At 37.8% G+C, this 21598-nt stretch overlaps 2 protein-coding genes across 11 annotated transcripts in view; both read left to right on the forward strand.

The window, feature by feature from the left end:
• The window catches only part of LOC135681088 (uncharacterized), a 28766-nt gene extending 16079 nt beyond the window's left edge, over window positions 1-12687 (forward strand). For 2 of the 3 annotated variants that reach the window (XM_065195379.2, XM_065195380.2), the window contains 5 exons: window positions 5650-5754; window positions 5981-6088; window positions 6670-6780; window positions 7092-7311; window positions 7831-12687. In XM_065195379.2, the coding sequence (XP_065051451.2) occupies window positions 5650-5754; window positions 5981-6088; window positions 6670-6780; window positions 7092-7311; window positions 7831-11231 (3945 nt within the window). In that variant the 3' untranslated portion in view covers window positions 11232-12687. Of the gene's footprint in view, window positions 1-14; window positions 2646-5649; window positions 5755-5980; window positions 6089-6669; window positions 6781-7091; window positions 7312-7830 lie in introns of those variants that run through there. The other variant, XM_065195384.2, reaches the window with a different exon arrangement.
• Window positions 12688-14945: 2258 nt separating this feature from the next.
• Window positions 14946-21573, forward strand: LOC148958103 (uncharacterized). Of its 8 annotated transcripts, none has more exons than XR_016144879.1 (4): window positions 14946-15806; window positions 16417-16519; window positions 18219-20385; window positions 20494-21573. XR_016144879.1 is itself a non-coding variant. In XM_089113773.1 (3 exons), the coding sequence occupies exons 1-3, from the start codon at window positions 15453-15455 to the stop codon at window positions 18395-18397; spliced, it is 636 nt and encodes a 211-aa protein (XP_088969899.1). In that variant the 5' UTR covers window positions 14946-15452; the 3' UTR covers window positions 18398-21573. The 8 variants fall into 8 exon arrangements, 1 of the variants encoding a protein (XP_088969899.1); XR_016144884.1 differs by having other exon boundaries at window positions 18219-20169; window positions 20278-21573; XR_016144881.1 differs by having other exon boundaries at window positions 18219-19953; window positions 20062-21573.
• Window positions 21574-21598: the final 25 nt, after the last annotated feature.

The raw sequence follows: 21598 nt of genomic DNA on the forward strand, positions 1-21598 counted from the left end.
ATGACCTTTAGTATGCAGTATTACCCTTTAGTATGCAGTATTACCCTTTAGTATGCTGTATATACTAGTAGCCAGTCAAACATTATAGGCCAACAATACAATGTCGTCGATGACTAGGAAAGCTGGAAGCAGTTGACGTTAAAGGCAGAAAGACCGCAGAAGTTGTGAGAACGTAGTGAAAAGCAGCTGACTATAAACACCCCTCCCTCCTACCCCCGACAACCCCTTTTTTCCTGCGCAAGTCTATCGCACGTTGCTTATGCTTATTTTACTTTAAAATAAACCTCGTTGTGAAGAATTGCTTTGAGTTTTTATATCGATAACAAGGCTAAGCATTATTTAAAAACCCAAGGTGAGGCTCAATGCCCATTAACTTTAGCGTGTACATCGAATCTCTGGCTGAAAAGACGGTGGTCTCTATGCGGTGGCAACTTATTTGCCTCTATGATTGTTTCTTAATGAGGTTGTTGTTGTTTACCATAGCTAGGGCTGAATATTTATGAACCTGCAATCGATTGACTTTCTAAACTGTTTTGACGCTTTTTGATGCTACCCGCATAATTGCTGGTAAAGATTAGAAGTCACACGACGGCTTTATATCAGAAGCGCAAACGCACGCTTTTATTGTATTTGAAGTGACAGGTGTGTTGGTTAAGAGGTTTAAATTGAAGGAGAGGTAAAACATGCTAATATGAAGCATTAATGATGAATAGGATGTTTATTGTTTATGTCGTTGGTTTTGCCCGGGGGCAAACGCGAAAGTCCCGCGGTGTGTATTAACGGCACCTATCAAACATCAATTTATTTCTTACTGATTAGAAAAGCCTTAGTCAACGATTGAAAATATTTCACAACCGATTTCTGGTGGACGCTTCAAGCGATTCCAAAAATACCAAGGACCTTCGTATTATATATTTATTTTTTCGCAACTCCTCAAGATGAGTCATCTTCATTTTGCCTATAATTTATCTTCCGATTTCAACTACACCGCCTTTCTGTCTCCTCCCCTTCCTTTCCTTTTCCTCTGGCTTCATGTTTTAGGCTCAGTCTATTTACAATGACTAGCAAGTTTATCACATTAATATTGTTTTTCGGGCACTCGTCATGATGTTTGTCCTCTTTGCCCCAAACAACTTTATATATATTCGCAATTTGCTATTTTTTCCTGTCGGTTGACGTTGTTAGTGTTCCTTGAGAAGGCGCCTTGCCCAGCTTAACCAAATCGGATACCTTGGTTTCTACAGTGGCTTATTTAAGTGTTTTGTTGTTGTAAAACTCGGTGTACTTGGCATTAAATGTCAGCTAAAAATGAGAAATTGTTATCTGAAACCATGCAGTAAATTTATTTGTGCATTGACCCAGCTCTCGAAAGTCTCCCTGTGGTTTACTGTGGAATGCTATAGGAAGATATCTTTAAATGAAGAACGAATAAGTACAAAGCAGTACCTGGATTTCTGTATCATTGCATATTTAACATATTATAGTTCAAGAAGCATCAAACAATGTTAATATGATAATATCGACGGGTTTTGTTAAGATACATCTTGTCTAATTTCAATGCAATAATGTTACATACATCAAACAATGATACAGAATTTCATGATATAATAAAAGGCCCTTTGTTTGCTATTAGGCCACGAGTAGGCCTTGTGTAAATCACAAGTCGATGAATTTCGAATAGTAACATATTTTTATTTGTTTATGCTCAACTTAGATTTACAAAGGCTCAATACTTTCGTTTTAAAATTTCATTTTTGATTGTCTGCTGTTATTAATTCGAGAATAACTTGATATCAGCCATTGCATTAGACTTAGGCCAAATCACGAGTCATGGAACCCTTCTCAAATTGTTCTTGCTATTACGAATTATTCTATAATTTCCGTAAACTAACCTTTCTTAGTTTTTTAAGTTTTGAGAAACATTGCTTTGATATCAACCCAGCGTTTAAGTTACTGCCTGGACGCAGGGAAAGGATATGCGAGATGATCAAGCGCCATTTTGTTAATTGAAATTTTGAAATTTCGGCCGAAAAGTCGCATAGGCAAATATTACACGAAGTACTATACTTCTTTGCAAATACAGTATGTCTTTTCGATGTGCTACAATATGACGCCTAATTATTTTAGGCCCGTTAGAATAAGCAAGTTATATTAAGGTGTCGATATAACATAAATTGAAAGTGAGAAATTTTATTTATGGTGATAATGTTTTTCTCGCCTCATCCGTATTGTTCGCCTCGTCAGAATTAATCTTCTTGCACCATCACAAGCCAGTGTGTGAAAATGGTCATAACTGTATTTCCATCCGTGTTGCTTTGTCTTGTTCGACCGTCTGCCAGAATGAGCCGTCTTTTTGTCTTTGTTGTTATTCATTCAAGTGTTAGCGAGTGCGTTATGAATGTTATTAAAAGGAATATTTCGGTTTCTAGCTCACCGGGTACCCGTATTTAGTTGATCAATAAACTGCACAGGTATCTGAGCGCGTAGCGACTCAACAGGACCGCTTTAACCTGTTCGATGCCATGGTTGAAAGAGTTCATTTAATTAGATGTAATGAAATTTATGCACTTCGTATGTTATGATATGGAGACTGTACTGAAAAAAGGATCACAACTTTCATTATTGATGCTTCGTCCAGGAAAATTGTAAGTGTTGTTTCTGTTGCACATTTTAAAGCAAGTCCTAGCTTGGCTAGGCCAAATACACTGCTTGCTTGTTCTTGTCAGCTCACTCTGAGCATCGAGTATTGTTTGAATTCGTCAACATACGATTGCTAATGGGCCTAAATCCCCACGATGTTGATATAGTTGCTTGAATTTTCAAATGGCCGCTGTTACTTTTACGTTTACATGCAGCACCGATGTTTTGATACGTCTACCATTTAAAAAAAAGGAAACTCGATTCCTAGATTCCTAGACCTAGATTAATATTTCTCAAGGCAATTTATGCGGAAACAACTCGGGATTATTTGCATTAATTGAAGGAAGATGTTCAGTCCCATCACACATAGTTGTTTTTCATTTTTGTACTAGCTAAATCTCGCAAAATATTGCTAAATGATATTGCAGACTGCCTTCAATTTATAAAGAAAATTTTTGAAAACGATGTTTCCTGATAACATTTTTCGTGTATTCGAATAAATATTTAAAACAGGGTTTAAATTGTTCACTGCTGTGATAATTTCCGGACCATTGGATACCTTATCAGTTTAAACCATGTCCTTACTAAAGACCTGTTCGATTCTTATAATTTTTTAGATAAGCAACAACTCGAGTCTCGCTGCTATTGTTTTCTGATCATGTTCCATATTGCTTTTATAAGCTATTAAAACTTCGATATAATTAAATATTAGTTAGTTGACTTCGCGTTATCAATGTACCTTGGGTTTCCTAGTCGTTTTTCTTTAATGATGTTTGTTTGGCCGGTTGCATTCTGGGTTCCGTTTATTGTCAGCCAAGGCCAAAAGACGCTACACATTTCTTTTACTCCCACAGAATCTTATCGTTTAATTTTCGCTCGCTGCTATTGTCTTGTCGTTTCATCGATTCACTTAAAGATGTTTCTGAGTTATCAGACAAAGACAATTATGAAATTTAGAAGTATAAACCCTTAAATCCTGAGCTTTTGATAATTTAGACTTTAGTCCATGAAGCGGAGGCTCGATGAAAAGGCTGCCATGGGGAGGGTGGTTGGCTGCCCCTTCATTAGAAGGTTACTGATTTGTTAGTAATGTTGAAGAATTTTACCGTTAACTTGCAAACGATGTATCTTGCCCTACTTGGGTTAAAGCCCATTTTTAAAAAGTGGAAAACTGCAACGGACTAACAGTTGTGTTTATGATCTTGCAAAACTTTTGACTTTATAGAAGAGGTTACGAGTCAAAAAGCATCGTGTTTTTGCAACTCTTATTTCATAACTTTGTCGTAAATGTATTTTAAATGGGCTTTGCACGCAAAATGTGATGATTTTTATGTCCTGTTCAACATTTTTGTTCTATCGTATGATCACTTATCACGATGATTTATCATAGTATTATCACGAAAACTTTTATATGCCTACGTTTTCACTTGAAAAACTAGAGCCGCACGTTGTAGCCGAATGAATAACAGTGCAACAGCTGCTCGCTATGTAGCCACTAAGTGGACACTATTTAAATGTCTTGGTTTGTTGTTAACTAAAAAAATCTCGAAGTTTTGTGTTATTTTGGGTGAGTAGTCAAACGGCGCATTTCTGCCAATTAAGTCTGTTGATTTAGTTGACTTCGGAAGGTGCCCTACTGCCTGTAGAGGCGGCCTTAGGCCACTACAATTGATAAATATGGAACCAGTTGCAAAAAGTATAACAAGAGCTTAATGGCCATTCCCTACACTTTCAGCCTTTTCATTCTGTATCCATTTGTAAACGTTTGTAAAGTAGTTTTCCTGGATGCAAACTGCGTTGTCCTTATTGGAGATCTTTTCCGAGTGTGGTGGCGTTTTTTGGAGTGATTAATTTGCGGTTATTCTGTGGTTTGGATCTATGTCTTAAAGAAGACCAAAAATGAATGAATTCTATATGGAGGGGTATTTTCAATTGAAGGAAGCTGCTTCTGTTTGATAAATATTGATGCTTCTTGCAGTTGCTTTGGCCATTACAGAAGTTCTGGTTGCATTCTGTAAGATCTTCGCCGCGTTTTTATTTGATATTTACAGATTTAGCATTGAGAGGCTGGCGTATTCTTTTATCGTTGCAAGTGTTGGTGCCATATTTATTGTGAATGGAGAACGTAATAGGCACCGCGAGAAAATGGATTGTGTTTGCTTATGTTTCGGCTATAAATATTTTATTTCTTCTGAAAGCCAGCATTCATCCCTCAAACAGAGAGTAATCGTCATATGGCTAATTTCATTTGATCCCACAGCATGCTAGAAAATGGCATCGAATTAGAGAACCAGTTGTTATTGCAGCTGAAGATCAGCATATGCGCAAAAGGCAAATACGTATCCATAACTACGATGGCGTAGATGCTTTATCACGCAAGCATCGTCTGTTATTGTTTCTTCTCCCGAATAATTCAGGGGCAGTGTTTTTGTCGGGGCTTTCAAGAAACTCATATTATCAACAACTTTGTAATTTTCCATTTTGTTTAACCTTGGGATGGGATATTCCTCAGTTTTCATAAACGAGAAGAGACATTGTGTTTTGGTTAATAAAATCAAGACGGCGAGGTTGGACTTTATAGGGAGAGCAAAACACACATATGAGAGGTAGTCTAAACAGCGATAGCCTACTTATTAAAGGAAGAATTGTTTATGATAGTCCGATTTGTATTTGTTACTGTCTAGCTTCCAGAGGTAGTTTTTAGGCAGTGTCCTCGTCTTCTCTCTCGATGTTAACGCATGCCTTGAATTACAGAGCTTGTAATTTTTGAATTATGAAGCAGTAAATATTCTCATTTGCTTTGAGTTGATCCCTGGCAGACGCAATAGCGATGTAGACATAGGCACCTGTTTGTTGCTTTCACCTTGCTTCGTAATTGACTGATAAACAATTGTAGTGTGCAGGTCATTGCTTATAATTTGCATTAACCACGCTGCATGTTTTTTGCAACCATCACCAACCTGAGTTGATATTACAAACGTGAATAAACTATTCCTTGTTACTTTGCAGTTAAAACGGCAGGCAGAGGCAATCGAGGCTCTTGAGTCGAACTTAGACAAACCAAAGATGACAAATATCGACAATGTCAAGAAACCAACCAAGCAAAAGATAAATGTGAGTTCATATATTATTTACTGATCCCCTATCTAAATTTTTATCCATCTATCTATATGATAATACACTCATGTTGCTTCTAAGAGTTTTAGAACTAAAATTTAGATTTTTTAAGGTTTTTAAGAATTCTTGTTGTTTAAACAGAAAACAGTGCTGAATGGTCCGTTAAAAATTAACAGGTAGCAATGACGAAATCTGAATGATAAATATGTTACTTTATTTGTAGGATGGCTTTACATCACCGGTTTTACCCAACAATCGAGTCTTACCAAACGGTCCAGAGAAAGGAATGTTTGTTAAGAAGAAAAAAATCAAACCGAAGCTTAAAAAGGAGGTAAGAACAATTTATGCTTTGTAGAATAAACTGTCGATAGCCATGAATTATACCGGAACAAATGTCTACCCTGTCAGATGCATTTTTAACACTGCATATTAATGATAGGTTTTTGCCAATGATATGTTCTTTTTGTGTGTAGCACCAAAAATATACCCTTTGATAAGATTAAAACATCAAAATTGCGCATTACCACGACATGCAGCTCGGTTTTTCTCTCAAACGAGCTGCTAGAGATTCATTGTTTTCTCGTTATTTGAGGTATCATTGCTTGCTCTTTCAAGAAAACGCATCTACGACCGTTGATTATCTTGACTGATCATTTCTCTATCAGTAGAATCAACGTTTTTCGCATCAGAAACCATCCTCTTTTGCTTTTATCTGCGTACACCCAGTGATAAACAGAGCTTTGAGATTCAAAGTCTGCATTGTTCAAATGACGTTTAGTTTCTAATCGCCCTGATGATAAGATAATTTGGTGTTTTGAGGTTTTTGTTCCTCGCTGTATGATCTACCAAGACCTATCAGTAGTATTATCAAACAAAAGGGCGCTACTGTAAGATTTTTATGCAATTTTGTAGATCGATTCGGTGAGACCTGTGAAACCGAAAGCAAAAATCAGCAGAAGTGATAGCTCATCGTCAAGTAATGAGGAGCCGGTCACAAAGAAACCGAAGCTAAACAACCAGAAGGTGAGGGTTTTAAAACTTTGTGATAATCGGAATAATGGTTTACCCTGTTCATTCTGTAAATCAATGTTATGCTTAAAACGGAGGTAGCGCTCAAAGCTTGGATAACCATTGTTTTTTCTTCTACAGAGGAACACTATCACGCCCGTTGTTGTCAGATGGATTTAGAAAGACGTATCATTTATACATTATCTAGACTGGGCTTCCTCATTTTTGTTATAGCCCATACCCAAAAGCAGCAATAGAAAGACTAAAAATGAAGCCAGTTACATTCAAGGAAAATCATACCTCATGAATACTTATTTTCTTTTTAGAAATCAAAAACTGTGGACTCTCCCAAAAAGGAGGAAGATGACCCACCGATTTCAGAGGAACTTCGACGTAAAATCGAGATGGATGACCCGGGTATTGATCTAAGCGTGTTCAAGCCATTGGGCAAACGAAAATGTGTGTTGGAGCTAGAGGAGCGTAAGGGGAAGACCTGGTACGAGGCTGATGACGATGCAAGCGAGGAAGAACTCCAAGAGGATCAATGTAAGTGAATTTATTCAAATACAATTGCTACTTTGTTAAATTCACGTGACAGAATTACAGACAACTTTTCTATGGCTGTTATTTGTAAAGTATTTATGTTCGAGCAGTTTTTTGAAGAATTCTTTCTTGGTTGCTAATTTTGCTGTGATTAAAAGTCAAATGTGTGAAATTTTTAAATCGATGGTTTATCTACAACTACAGAATAGTGTCATTTGATTAAGTATTGTGGTTTTAGAGCCTTCTTGCTTCAATCAAAGTTGTCTTTCCAATTCTTAATATTTCACTTTAAATTTTCTCATTTTTTTCGATTTTGTTTCAAATTTAGAATCATCTTTCATCACCACTTTCTAACTATTTTATTAATAGATTAATTATTTGCGAAATTAATTTTGTATCAAAATTTTTACTTAACACTTGTCAATGTTGGGCAATGAATTTTTCGTACCTTCAATTTTTTCACACGTTTTCATGTCCTAGGTCAGTTATTGCTATAAGGTTGATTGAAGTTTTTTGTTTCAGATGCAAAGCCAGTGGAATCAGGTTCTAAGAAGAAGAAACGCAAAAAACCCGAGGCACCCCCAGTCATACCAGCTGAACCCCCGGTTGTAAACCCTTTACCTTTACCTCCATACAAGTCATACGTGTTTTCAACGGCGTTGGCAAATCGCGGAGCATACGAGGTATTAATTAAAGGCAAATACAACACAATTCTTGAATACCACCAGGCACAAAAATGGCCTAAACCATACTTACAGCATCGTATACACTGCGAGCCGTTTGTACCGGAAGAACTGAAGACCGAGTCAATTTTTAATAGCCCGGATAGCGGACCAGGTCATAGTTTGAGTGAGGATGAAGAGAAAATGCTTAAAAAGGTTCCTAAAAAGAAACCACGAAAGAAAGTGCAAAGAAAAATATCAGATGCTTCAATTTCTGCATCAACGTCTTCACCAGGGTCAGTAGCAACTAGGGAGTCTCTTGAACTGCGATCTGAAAAAGAGATTTATTCATCAGGGCGGGATACCGGAAATTCTGATCATGAAAGCTCTGGATCTGAGCGTGATCATGACCCTTGGGCAAAGGACGTTTTTTCATCCAAGCGTGATAAGTCTCGTGTTGATCGAAGTCATATCTTTAAGGACGATTTAAAACGCGAGCATACTATGAAAGAGTGGAACAAGATGCCGAAATTCGGAATGGAGACTCAGGATTATGACGAGTATCACAAATATTTGTACAATAACAATCGAAAAACAGGTCATGAGCCGAAGACTTTTTCGCCATCAAAGAAAGCGAATTATTCTGCGCCTAAAAAGCTTCAGAACTCTAAAATTCCAACCAAGGGGCAGAAAAAACAGAATTTCTCCAATCCTCGTCCCAGTCCTCTTAATCAGCCAACTAAAGTTCAACTTATCCCGGATCAGTTGAGCGAAGATGATGATGATGAAGAGGATGAAGAAGAAAGTGAAACATCTGAGAACGAAGAATTGAATGGAGATTGTGACAAGGAAGAGAAGGAGGACCAGTTTGTGCCAAGGACTCCCCCCGAGGCGGAAATTGAAGATGCTAAATCTCCAACAGAACAGTTGATGGAAAGGCATATTTCCCCGGCAGTAAGTAAATTGCAGGCAGCAGATACACAGAACAAAGATACGGAGAATGGGGTTCAGAAGGACCCATCGCGAAGCACATCTCCACCAAGTAGGCTAACACAACAAGCAGCAAGCGTTATTTCGAACAATAAGAGTACACCAGTGCCATCACACATTTCAACACCATCCGATGCCTTGTCAGGTAGCCCTAGAAATTCACCTCAACTTTCTCCATTCGCTTCTTATCGCGGAAGACCAGCTACGTATCCTGCAGAAATAGTAAATCTAAAATCCGCAACAGTCTCTAGTCCACGCAGATCAATGGAGAAGGACAGATACTCTGATATGGAGTCAGCCAGAGTCCCCGAGAACAATATGAGATCACCTGACGATGTTATTGAAATCCCACACAACGAGGGCTCGAATTCAAGCATGCATCGCCCTCCAGTTGTGCCATTAGGTAGCAGAGCATCTCCACCACAACAGGCCCACCCATCCATGCCTGTCCCTGATTCAAAGCGACCGAAACCAAATCATCTTCCTCAGATGTCACCTCACCCTAACGAGGTGTCTTCAGTGATTCAGAGGCCAAACCCTTCTCCATCGTCGTCAGTGGATAATCTGTGTTCACCTGCTATCCCGATGCACCAGATGCAGTCACCTTCAATTCCACTGAAACCTCCTTCAAGCTCGCCCATTGTGATTCACGATACAGTAAATGGAAACATGAGGTCTGTCTCTCCTACATCACCTGCGTCTGTAAGCACAGCACCGATTCATTTTTCATCAGGTGTGCACTCGGTGATTTCACCAGTCATCACGAATCATATTCATAAATCTCCTCCTGTTTCAAGAAGTTCACCAGGTATGCAGGGAGGTTCTAATGCAGGCCTAAGTTGTGCTGTGCAACGTGCAATCTCTCCTTCACAAACCAACAATGCTCTTCAGAGGATGCAGGCTATACATGCTAGCCAGGCCGAACACGCAAGCATTCAAGCAGCTCTTTACCAACGCCACAGAATTTCACAACTTCCAGCAAGCCTCAAAACAGGTGTACGTGGCACACCATCGATTTTAGATGATGCAAAAAGAATACCAGCTATGGTTTACAATCAGCAACAAAGAACTTACCAACCAATGCCACACTCTTTGCCCAAAGAGCTTAGTCATCGTGCTTTCTCTCAGACTGCACAGGAGGCTGGGCATACATTCCATGGTATATCTCCTCACAGCAGCCAGGAAACACCACGCAGCGTTCATGCACCTCCTCATGGTGTACCAGATGCCCTCAAATCCCATTTAACAATGGCTCGTAGCACTCCTGGGGATTCCTCGCGTACACTTCTTAGCCTAGCTCATAACAATGAAGAACAGGCACGGACCTATCTTGGAGTATCTCATGGTGTACCGGAGGCAGCCAGATCTCACCATGGTCTGCCTCGGGGGGCCCAAAGCTCTCCTCGATCACACATCACCATGCCAAATCATTCTCAAGATGCCTCACGAACAATTTTAGGCCTAACACAAAGTGCTCAAGAAGTCGCTAGAAACGTTCTGGGTAGCTCGCATGTACCTCAAGAGTCCTCATCTAGAGTGCACCACTCTGCTCCACACACTGGGCAGGAATCCTCACGATCGCATCACGGCTTGCCTATAAACGCACAAGAGATATCTCGCTCTCACCATCCATTTGCGCACCCAATGCATGACCAGTCACGTTACCCCCCTGGCATGGCACACCCGTTTCATCATGGTTTGAACAGAACTTTGCATGAGTCACCACACACGCGTAGTTTACATGAAGTCACGCACCCTGTCAGACCGGGGGTACATGGACATTCGTTTCAACAAGGTTTTAGGAGTCTGAACGAAAGCCCAGTGGGCAAACGACCGCCGACTCTTTCGCTTTTTCAGCATGCTCACGGAAGGGAATTCCCTTCACCTTCGACAGATTCAAAAGCTTACCCATCTCCACTCATGGAGAGGGCATTGACAGAACAACAATCTCGGATCTTAGAACACCAGCAACAGGTTAGATTGATGGAGCAACAACAGTCGAAAAAGTCGTTTTCAGTTGAAAGCCTAACTTCTTCTTCGGATGCAAGTGAACGCTCAAAAGGCCAATGTTTAAATGGTCAGCCAAATACCGCATCTGCCTTAAGCAGAGCTGGTTACAGTGCATCTCAAAGAAGTCATATGTTTGGACATATTCCAGGATACCCACGTGGGCCTTCGTCAGACTTCTTGAAGCTGCCTGCCCACGTGCAGCAGATGTACTCGGCTAGGGGTCTTAGTCCGTACATGAATTTCCCACATTTCAAAGGTTAAACGAATTTGGCATTTAGGTTTGACAACATTTAAGCAGCGGTTCTTTCGCAGTAGAATTTGCTCTACGATTAACTGGACATTTTATTTTATGTAAAGTTGGCTAGAGGGTTTGATTTTCATTTTGCAGGTAGAGAGCGCCATGCAGCCAATGCTAATCGTAACTTGTTTACACCCCCTCCCCACCACCCCCTAGCAACAGACAGCTACCCACCCAAGTAAGTTTAACTCTTATGCTAAAAAACGTGCTGTTTCAGAGTTAAAGAATTTTAGGCCTAACTCATCTGAAATCTTTCTGTGCGCAAATTGGAACCAGTTCACTTGGGTCCTTTCTGATTTGTTTATTGCTATTCGAGGGTATGTTTTAGAGACAAAACATAACATAAATTAATCTTGAAATGCGAAATAAAATCAACCTTGCCTCCGATATAACCTACCCATGAACAGAAGCCTACACAAACTCTTCCACAAACCCTATCAGTCCAGACTATTTTATTTTTTATTCTGTCCGTTGTTTTGCCGTATAGTTGGCTGGATGGTGCAGTAGAGCTTGTCTAAACGATTGTAGTCGAGATGGCATAACCAGCTTTTCGTTGCCCGTAAATTCCGCTTTGCTTTTAATACTACCTGAAAAATCAGCGCTGGGTGTGGTAAATTACCCCCCTTTTGACCGTTACCCCTGTGTTGCGGTGAAATCAGCGTCACCATTATTAGGATGTCTAAAGCTGTTATTTTTGTGCAGGTTTTACCTCGAAATTCACGGAACCCTGATATCCATCACTCACATCTACTTTAAGTAAAAGATGTGTCTCAAGTTCAAATTTCTTATTTTACACTATCAAAAATATTCTGTCAATGAATCATCTTTAAAATATGCTTGTTGCTAACCCCCCCCCTTCCACCCCCTCCTCCCTCTCTCCCACACCCCTGTACGAACAGGACTTTGTAATTACAACCTACCGTAATACGTAATTCGTACCTACAACATTTACTTAAATAATTTCCTTAACAGTTTCCTCAAAACGTTGTCTAATTGTCTGCTCAGAATCCTTTTGGTGAATGGTGGTCGTTTGTGTCGATAGAAAAAGAACCCCGCCCTTTGTATGTAATACTGCCACCAATTTGTGTTTACATTTCGTTGAAGGGGGCCGGTTTCTTAAATTCGAACCTTACCGCTTGCTTTATCTAAGTATCAAATGTTGTTTTGGTCGACTCCATCTAGGTTGCTTTCGAAACCCAAGCTTCGCCTTTTAATGTTGTGCAAAGTTGTATAATGAACATAACAATGTGTGAATAGAATGCTAATTGGTTTTAAACCAATCGCAAACGATTTGATTGGATAGTACAGGAACAAAAAGACTTGCGTTAGATAATTTTCTTTTGTAATTCAAACATTATGTGGGATATACTATTGTTCCTTGTAAATATCAGTTTTATGAGACAGTTGCGAGTAATTATACTTTATCTGTTTTTCTGAATCCTTTTCTTACATTAGCATGTTATTATTAGCAAAGATAAACGTTCGTACATGATACTCATGATTTATAGAAGTTTCAAGGGCTGATCTTCTGTGATTAGAGACTTTGGGGCTATAATCATAAAAAGGGCGGAAAGGATAGAAATCACCCTATTAGAAACGGTGACATATTTTGGTTGATATTATTTGCTCCCCCGCAGAGACTGGTTTTGACAACCCACTTTCGCTCAACCAGAAAATAGTGCCCATGATTTTCATGATGGTAGATTCTTGTAACATAATAAAAAATAAAAACTCCTTATTTTGAAATGGAAATTGATGGTATCAAGGGCATAGCATACCGTGCATCGTGAAACCCCATTTGGTTGAAATCATAGAGATGGTTAGACTTACTCCATGAGCCTCTGTTTCGCTACTGCCTCACTTGACGGACGCTACAACAGAGACTCATAATCCAAAGTACTCAAAAACTGGCAACTTCAATTTTGTCTCGTTCTCGATTTCTTTTCAAATATTTCCAAATCCACCCCCCTGATTTGCACATTTGCACAGCTTTTTCATTCGCGTGTAAAGATGTTAGTTTTTTCGTACGTATGGATGGTTTTTTCTTCTTTTCTCTGGGAATTGCATTTTCTCTGGTGTGGCAGTTACAGTGAAGACTTTGCAACAGTAAGTTATCCTTTTTGCAGTATTCTTCTGTAATTTTTTCAAAGAAGTCATGTAGAAAGATTTTTATAATTTATTTCACTTCTTTGCGTGAATTACTGTGCCTTGTGGCTGGCAACAAACACGTGGATAAGTTTGTTAGCTCCATGATGATATCTTAAGTCAAATTAATGGAGATAGATAAGTAACTGAAGGAGAAAGGCTTGGTTCAGGAAGGTCAAAAACAAGGGCCGATTTTTTTCAAGGCGTTTATTCTACCAATAAATTTTCCAGACCAGTTCAATTTTGATGTCACTTTCAAGTATAGTAAGTTAAGCCAAATTTTGAACTAGGCCTTGTAGCTAGGACCGCGGCAAAAACTAGGATATTAAAATGGATAAAGTTGTGCCTCTTGTTATTGTGAGTAATTTTTTGTTATGTCTATGTTCTAGATGACAACTCAATGAAGACAGACAATTCTCCCAATAAAGTAAAATTTCATTGTGGACTTTTTCAAGAATATAATATGAACTCATTTATAGTATCATTTATAACTTCAGTTTTGTCAAAGTGACTTTTTGTCTTGACTGTTTATTACGTTGTAGTAAACATGCTTGCATCCAATTGAATTTGGTATATACAAATTATATTCACTGAGTTGTGGTGTTTATTGTCTGAACTTCTCCAATATCAGGGTGCATTCTCCATGTAGGTAGGGCCGAATTTATCTGGACTGGGATTAGAAAAATCCCTTAGGTGTATGAAGGAAAAGTCCTTTTACTCTACGTATCGTCGACAGGAAATCCCTAGGATCAATTAATTCTAACGGTTGTTGGTGTATCATTGACAGAATTATTATAAATTTGTATGGAAATACAAAATTATCTTATCCTGTTTAACAAAAGTTGTAATCATTATTTTTGATTAAATTTTAGCAGGTCTCACTATGGTTTCAAGGTTCTCCGATAAAAAAATCGACACTTCGATCTTTTAAAGTAATTTATCAAATATTTGATGAAAAGTGTTGCTAATTTTTTAAAGTTTTTTTTTTAAATTGGTTCTTGGCTATAAACTAGCGCCTAGTGGCTTCACAAAGGTGAAGTTCAAAATTCACTGGTCAGGTTGTTTTCAACGCTGTCGTCATTTAATTCTTTTCGTCAAGCCAGCGCGATACTTCTGAGAGTGGAGTGTACTAAGGCATATCCTCGGGACAAAAATTTCATACAAAAATGATAAAAAGTGTTTCCATATGCAGTAGAGGGCGAACGCAAAAACGTGTTTTTCATTGTACGCTTTGCAATAGAATTCACTTTCAAAATCTTCGAAAACAGCCAACAGTTTTCTGCCATTTCTCGACAGTGATATTTTGTAACGCTAACAACACGGGGGTTAGGATGTTTTTAAAAAGATACCTCGTTATGAAAGAAATTGAGGTGCCAGCCAATCAGAAAACCGTATTTTGAAAAGCTGCTCTGTGATTGGTAGGACAAAAAGTTGTCCTGAGCGCCAGTTTTTGAGTACTTTGGATTATGAGTCTCTGTTGTAGCGTCCGTCAAGTGAGGCAGTAGCGAAACAGAGGCTCATGGAGTAAGTCTAAGAGATGGTTGCAATATTGTTGCAGTGGAATCGAGACTGAAATTTCTCACTCGAGGTTATCTGAATATGTTACCAAAAAATTTTCCTAGCAGATTGGTAATCGCTGTTCTTTGAAACATAACGACATGAACACAAATTGGCCCAGGGAGTGGCCTTGAAGCACCAATTTGGATACTTTGAGGGTTTTCACTTAAAATTTCTGACTTACAGTTGGAGCTTATAGACCCCGATACCATAATCTAACTTGAGATTTGTTTCCTTTTGGGCATGATAAACCTGAACAGCGTCCATTGCCTCAATAAACAATTCAGCCACCCGTTGCGGTTTGCAGTTATGAATATATGTATTGGGACCTGTAAACTATTCACTTGTTCCTCTATTTGCGCATTATGAAAATAGCTAACCATTAATAACCTGTTCACCTTTAAAAAACCACAGACAAGTGAATCGTTAATGAAGAACACTAAGGGGTAAAAATGAGATAAAACCTGCTGAAGCTTTTGCTAATGAAGGATTCACCACAAGCGATTGCTGCAGAAGTTGTTAATGAAGGAATATATGGCCTAAGAAGAAACTTCAACCGTAGTCGCAAATCAATATGCACTCGTGATAGTACCGTGCAGTGTGATTTAGGCCTTATAATGTGGATTTGTTCGTGGAAAGGTCTCTACGCAACAGCTGCCATTGGTGTCTGTTTTAGTCTTCTGTTACTTGCTTTTAGAGAAAGCGTAATACATTTTTACGAAAGCACAGCAAGAATCATTGAAACAGTTGCAAATTTTGAAATAGCAGGATTTTTCCTTCCTTGGAAATCAATTATTTTCGGTCTACTGGTGGGTTGTTTGTTCCTGTACTGGAAGGTAGGTCAAACTAATTTTATTTCAATATTTTTGGCATTTTAAGTCCATGCGTATATCTTTCCTTGCAAATCTAATCCTGTTCATTTCATTTCTGCGTTTATGTATTTGAAAATATTGGTGTCAATACCACCTCCGGAAGGGGGGGGGGCGGTTCACTTCCCTGCCTTTGTATACCGGGGTCTACTGCGTGATAACAAATAACGATACATTATGAAGGAAAATGTAATGATTGAAACTCTTTGTTCGTTAGTTTGAATGATATCTCATGTCTTTTTCGTCAGATAGATAATTATTGATGTCACGTTTTTTAATTACTTATCTTGATGGACCAACTCAAGCCAATTTATCGCTGCTAGATAATACAGTTTCCTCTGCCTTATACACTGCAACATATGGATTAGATATAGGATTAAGGCCATAAAAACCTGGGTACTTTGAAACACAAATTTATAGCCATCGATAGATAAATTTCTTAATATTCTATGATTTACTTCTGAAATGGTTCAATCAAGCAAAATTATTTCTGAAAACGGATTTCTTATCTTGCCTTTTTCTCCCAGCTATGTTTTCCAATTGATAATATTTTGTCTCTAACAATCATTATTTTTAGATCTTCAGACGAACCAAAAAAGACGATAAAACATTGGATACAGAGGTGGATAGAAACAAACCAGTTCTTGTGAGCGGAAAAACTTTACTTGAAATTCATACAGGTAATTTACTTTCCTTGTATATCAAAAATCCATTTAAATATTTTGTTCGTTAAAAATTGTTGATACTTAGGAGATTTTCCCGATTGGTTAGAGCCTTCTTCCAATAAACTTAATTAAATAAATTTTGGCTTTTTGGAATTTCCTAGTAGCATTTGAGGTGCCATCTACTGCAGTGTGGAAAGGTAATGGGCGTGGTCAGTTACACCGCACCCATTTTGCCTCGTTTTAGTGCGTTGTTCCAGGTTGAATTTCCTTTAGAAATATGATCTACCCATACCCAGCGCTTTTTTATCAATTTCTAGAAGAAACATGTAGGCCATGTTTGGACAAAAGTGGGGGGGGGTAGATCATCCCCCACACCCTCTCCCTTGGCGCTGCCACTGACCAACGCAATCTATTATACCATTATTCCTTCCAGAAAGAATTCGTGCCTGTTTTGTCATGCACATTATTTTCAATTCATATTCGTCATTATGTTACTTTTTACTTCCTTCCCTTATTTTAAACGCTTTGAAACAAAATTGAACTCTTGTCAAATCTTATCTTTGATGTTTAGTCATATCTATGAAAAACTCTGGGAACTTTCATTGCGGTTTTTCATTCGTCAAAAAATTATCTTATTCTATGCCATGAATCTACAGTGCTATCTTTACCATTGTAAAGTAGGTATTGTAAATTGCATTACCCTTGTACTTATCTTTGCCATTTATTCATTTTAAGATAGGATTTTGTTATTAAAGTTTGCTCAAAAGAATGCAATTTCCGGTGAACTTGAAGCATTAAAATTATACAAAATTTGTCCTTTCGGCGGCAACCTAATCTACAGGTAATAGGGCTGCGAGGTGCCAGGAACGTTCACAGTATGTATGAGAGAAATAGAGACAAGATAAAAAGTGTATTTTAAATATCTTTGCAGCAAAGGCAAAAGTTGAGTTTTTCCACCCCCCCCCCCCTTCCACTAACAAGAAATGCTTCTCTTTGATTAAAACATATCAAAGAAATTTTGTCGGAAAATTTTTCTTTCTGGCCCCCTCAAGAGTTCATTTGCCACGACGCCCCTGATGGTACTTAAGCTTTTCGTGACACTCTCCAGAGTACACAACGTCAGAACATTTCAAACCCATTTCAAATACTGTACCACAAAAAGATTTTTCTTGTCAATAGTATGCGCCTGTCACAAAGAATACCTGAAAATTGGCTCATGCAACGAATTTCAACCTTCTTTGTTAACATTTTTTTATCCTATTTCTTCATATACCTTTGAGTCGAGTTTTGAATAATACCACATCTGAAATTTGCATAAATCCATGCAGGGACTTCAAAGAAAACTTACATTTCGCCATTTATATGACGTTATCGAACCTGAATGATAGATTCCACACAAATTTGGATCCACCCCCCGTTTCTCGCCCACCATAAGTTCCTCATCCAGCCGAATATCATTCGGTTTACTTAACAAGCTAAAAAATATCACAGGTATTAATATTGCTGAAAAAGATTAGCCTGAACCAAAAATAGAAAATCCGATTACTCACAGCGAATGACAATGTCCAATTTCTATGGCACAATTTTCATGCAACGCTTGAATTAAAAGAATTAAAGCAGATATCATAGAGTTTCTTTGAAATATCCTTCAAAGCTATCGTTACTATGTGGTATTTGCTCTTTGAATGCTCTTTAGATATTTTAAACCTTCCAGCCAACCAAAATATTAAAGAATTGACCAGACGATTGGACAGTGCTGAGAAAACGACACATTTGGTTATGCGGCAACTGGAAGCCATGACTAAATGTTTAGCTGAGGTCTTGAAAGAGGATAAGCTAAAATTTGACAATAACAACGAAATATTCAAGAATTCATTGGAAACTGAGTTGTGATGATTAGAGTTGATACAGCGGTTTGTTTAAAGATAGTTCACACTGATGGTTGCGCACCGATTCATGAAGATAATTAGAAATCTGGTAGATGCACAATTGTCTGAATGCACAGTCGTCTGATAGTGGTTTTTGCTTAATTTAAGAAATGTATATTCCTTCTTCGTAGGAAACTTTCTCTCTTTTTAAAGGTTTAGTTGAAAATTGACGTTTTATGACTGCATGACACAAAATATGTGAATAAAGCAATATGTAGCAATTTTCAAGGTGAATTTACGAGTCGACATCATGACAATACACAAATTGACGTTTTATGAGAAAACTACATCGACGTCTGACATTTTGGGACAAAGCAATATCTAGCAAATTTTAAAGGTGAATTTTCCAATGGACATCATGACAAATAACCATGAGAACACGACATCAACAGTTGAACAATTGACATATGGGGAAAAAGCAATATCTAGCAAATTTTAGAGGTGAATTTACAAATTGCCAACATGACAACTAACCTATAGACGTTTTATGAGAAAATGACATCAACAATTGACATTTGGGGACAAAGCAGTATCTAGCAAATTTCAAAGGTGAATTTTCAAATCGCCAAAATGACAACTAACCAATAGACGTTTTATGAGAAAATGACATCGACATCTGACATTTGGGGACAAAGCAATATCTAGCAAATTTTAGAGGTGAATTTTCAAATCGCCAACATGACGACTAACCAATAGATGTTTAATGAGAACATGACATCGACGTTTGACATTTTGGGACAAAGCAATATCTAGCAAATTTTAGAGGTGAATTTACAAATTGCCAACATGACAACTAACCTATAGACGTTTTATGAGAAAATGACATCAACAATTGACATTTGGGGACAAAGCAGTATCTAGCAAATTTCAAAGGTGAATTTTCAAATCGCCAAAATGACAACTAACCAATAGACGTTTTATGAGAAAATGACATCGACATCTGACATTTGGGGACAAAGCAATATCTAGCAAATTTTAGAGGTGAATTTTCAAATCGCCAACATGACGACTAACCAATAGATGTTTAATGAGAACATGACATCGACGTTTGACATTTTGGGACAAAGCAATATCTAGCAAATTTCAAAGGTGAATTTTCAAATCGCCAAAATGACAACTAACCAATAGACGTTTTATGAGAAAATGACATCGACATCTGACATTTGGGGACAAAGCAATATCTAGCAAATTTTAGAGGTGAATTTTCAAATCGCCAACATGACGACTAACCAATAGATGTTTAATGAGAACATGACATCGACGTTTGACATTTTGGGACAAAGCAATATCTAGCAAATTTCAAAGGTGAATTTTCAAATCGCCAAAATGACAACTAACCAATAGACGTTTTATGAGAAAATGACATCGACATCTGACATTTGGGGACAAAGCAATATCTAGCAAATTTTAGAGGTGAATTTTCAAATCGCCAACATGACGACTAACCAATAGATGTTTAATGAGAACATGACATCGACGTTTGACATTTTGGGACAAAGCAATATCTAGCAAATTTCAAAGGTGAATTTTCAAATCGCCAAAATGACAACTAACCAATAGACGTTTTATGAGAAAATGACATCGACATCTGACATTTGGGGACAAAGCAATATCTAGCAAATTTTAGAGGTGAATTTTCAAATCGCCAACATGACGACTAACCAATAGATGTTTAATGAGAACATGACATCGACGTTTGACATTTTGGGACAAAGCAATATCTAGCAAATTTCAAAGGTGAATTTTCAAATCGCCAAAATGACAACTAACCAATAGACGTTTTATGAGAAAATGACATCGACATCTGACATTTGGGGACAAAGCAATATCTAGCAAATTTTAGAGGTGAATTTTCAAATCGCCAACATGACGACTAACCAATAGATGTTTAATGAGAACATGACATCGACGTTTGACATTTTGGGACAAAGCAATATCTAGCAAATTTCAAAGGTGAATTTTCAAATCGCCAAAATGACAACTAACCAATAGACGTTTTATGAGAAAATGACATCGACATCTGACATTTGGGGACAAAGCAATATCTAGCAAATTTTAGAGGTGAATTTTCAAATCGCCAACATGACGACTAACCAATAGATGTTTAATGAGAACATGACATCGACGTTTGACATTTTGGGACAAAGCAATATCTAGCAAATTTTAGAGGTGAATTTACAAATTGGCAACATGACAACTAACCAATAGACGTTTTATGAGAACATGACATCAACGTTTGACATTTGGGGACAAAGCAATATCTAGCAAATTTCAAAGGTGAATTTACAAATCAACATCATGACGACTAACCAATAGACGTTTTATGAGAACATGACATCGACGTTTGACATTTTGGGACAAAGCAATATCTAGCAAATTTCAAAGGTGAATTTACAAATCAACATCATGACGACTAACCAATAGACGTTTTATGAGAACATGACATCAACGTTTGACATTTGGGGACAAAGCAATATCTAGCAAATTTCAAAGGTGAATTTACAAACCAACATCATGACGACTAACCAATAGACGTTTTATGAGAACATGACATCGACGTTTGACATTTTGGGACAAAGCAATATCTAGCAAATTTTAGAGGTGAATTTACAAATCAACATCATGACGACTAACCAATAGACGTTTTATGAGAACATGACATCAACGTTTGACATTTGGGGACAAAGCAATATCTAGCAAATTTCAAAGGTGAATTTACAAACCAACATCATGACGACTAACCAATAGACGTTTTATGAGAACATGACATCGACGTTTGACATCTGGGGACAAAGCAATATCTAGCAAATTTCAAAGGTGAATTTTCAAATCGCCAACATGACGACTAACCAATAGACGTTTTATGAGAACATGACATCGACGTTTGACATTTTGGGACAAAGCAATATCTAGCAAATTTCAAAGGTGAATTTACAAACCAACATCATGACGACTAACCAATAGACGTTTTATGAGAACATGACATCGACGTTTGACATTTTGGGACAAAGCAATATCTAGCAAATTTCAAAGGTGAATTTTCAAATCGCCAACATGACGACTAACCATTATGAGAACATGACATCGACGTTTGACATTTTGGGACAAGTCCATTTCATTTCATTTCCTGTCACGATGCATTCCTCAATTGGTGCAAACCAAAGTA

This window comes from Rhopilema esculentum, chromosome 18, assembly GCF_057945365.1.
Source record: "Rhopilema esculentum isolate cy_ngs chromosome 18, ASM5794536v1, whole genome shotgun sequence".
Taxonomy (NCBI): Eukaryota; Metazoa; Cnidaria; class Scyphozoa; order Rhizostomeae; family Rhizostomatidae; genus Rhopilema; species Rhopilema esculentum.

What these genes read in the sequence shown, in the direction of transcription:
- LOC148958103 (XM_089113773.1), top strand. Translation starts at nt 15,453, where the DNA reads ATGAAGGATTCACCACAAGCGATTGCTGCAGAAGTTGTTAATGAAGGA. An exon ending in GTTTGTTCCTGTACTGGAAG is followed by an intron (nt 15,807 to 16,416) that starts GTAGGTCAAACT and finishes CATTATTTTTAG; the next exon opens with ATCTTCAGACGAACCAAAAA. An exon ending in TTTACTTGAAATTCATACAG is followed by an intron (nt 16,520 to 18,218) that starts GTAATTTACTTT and finishes TAAACCTTCCAG; the next exon opens with CCAACCAAAATATTAAAGAA.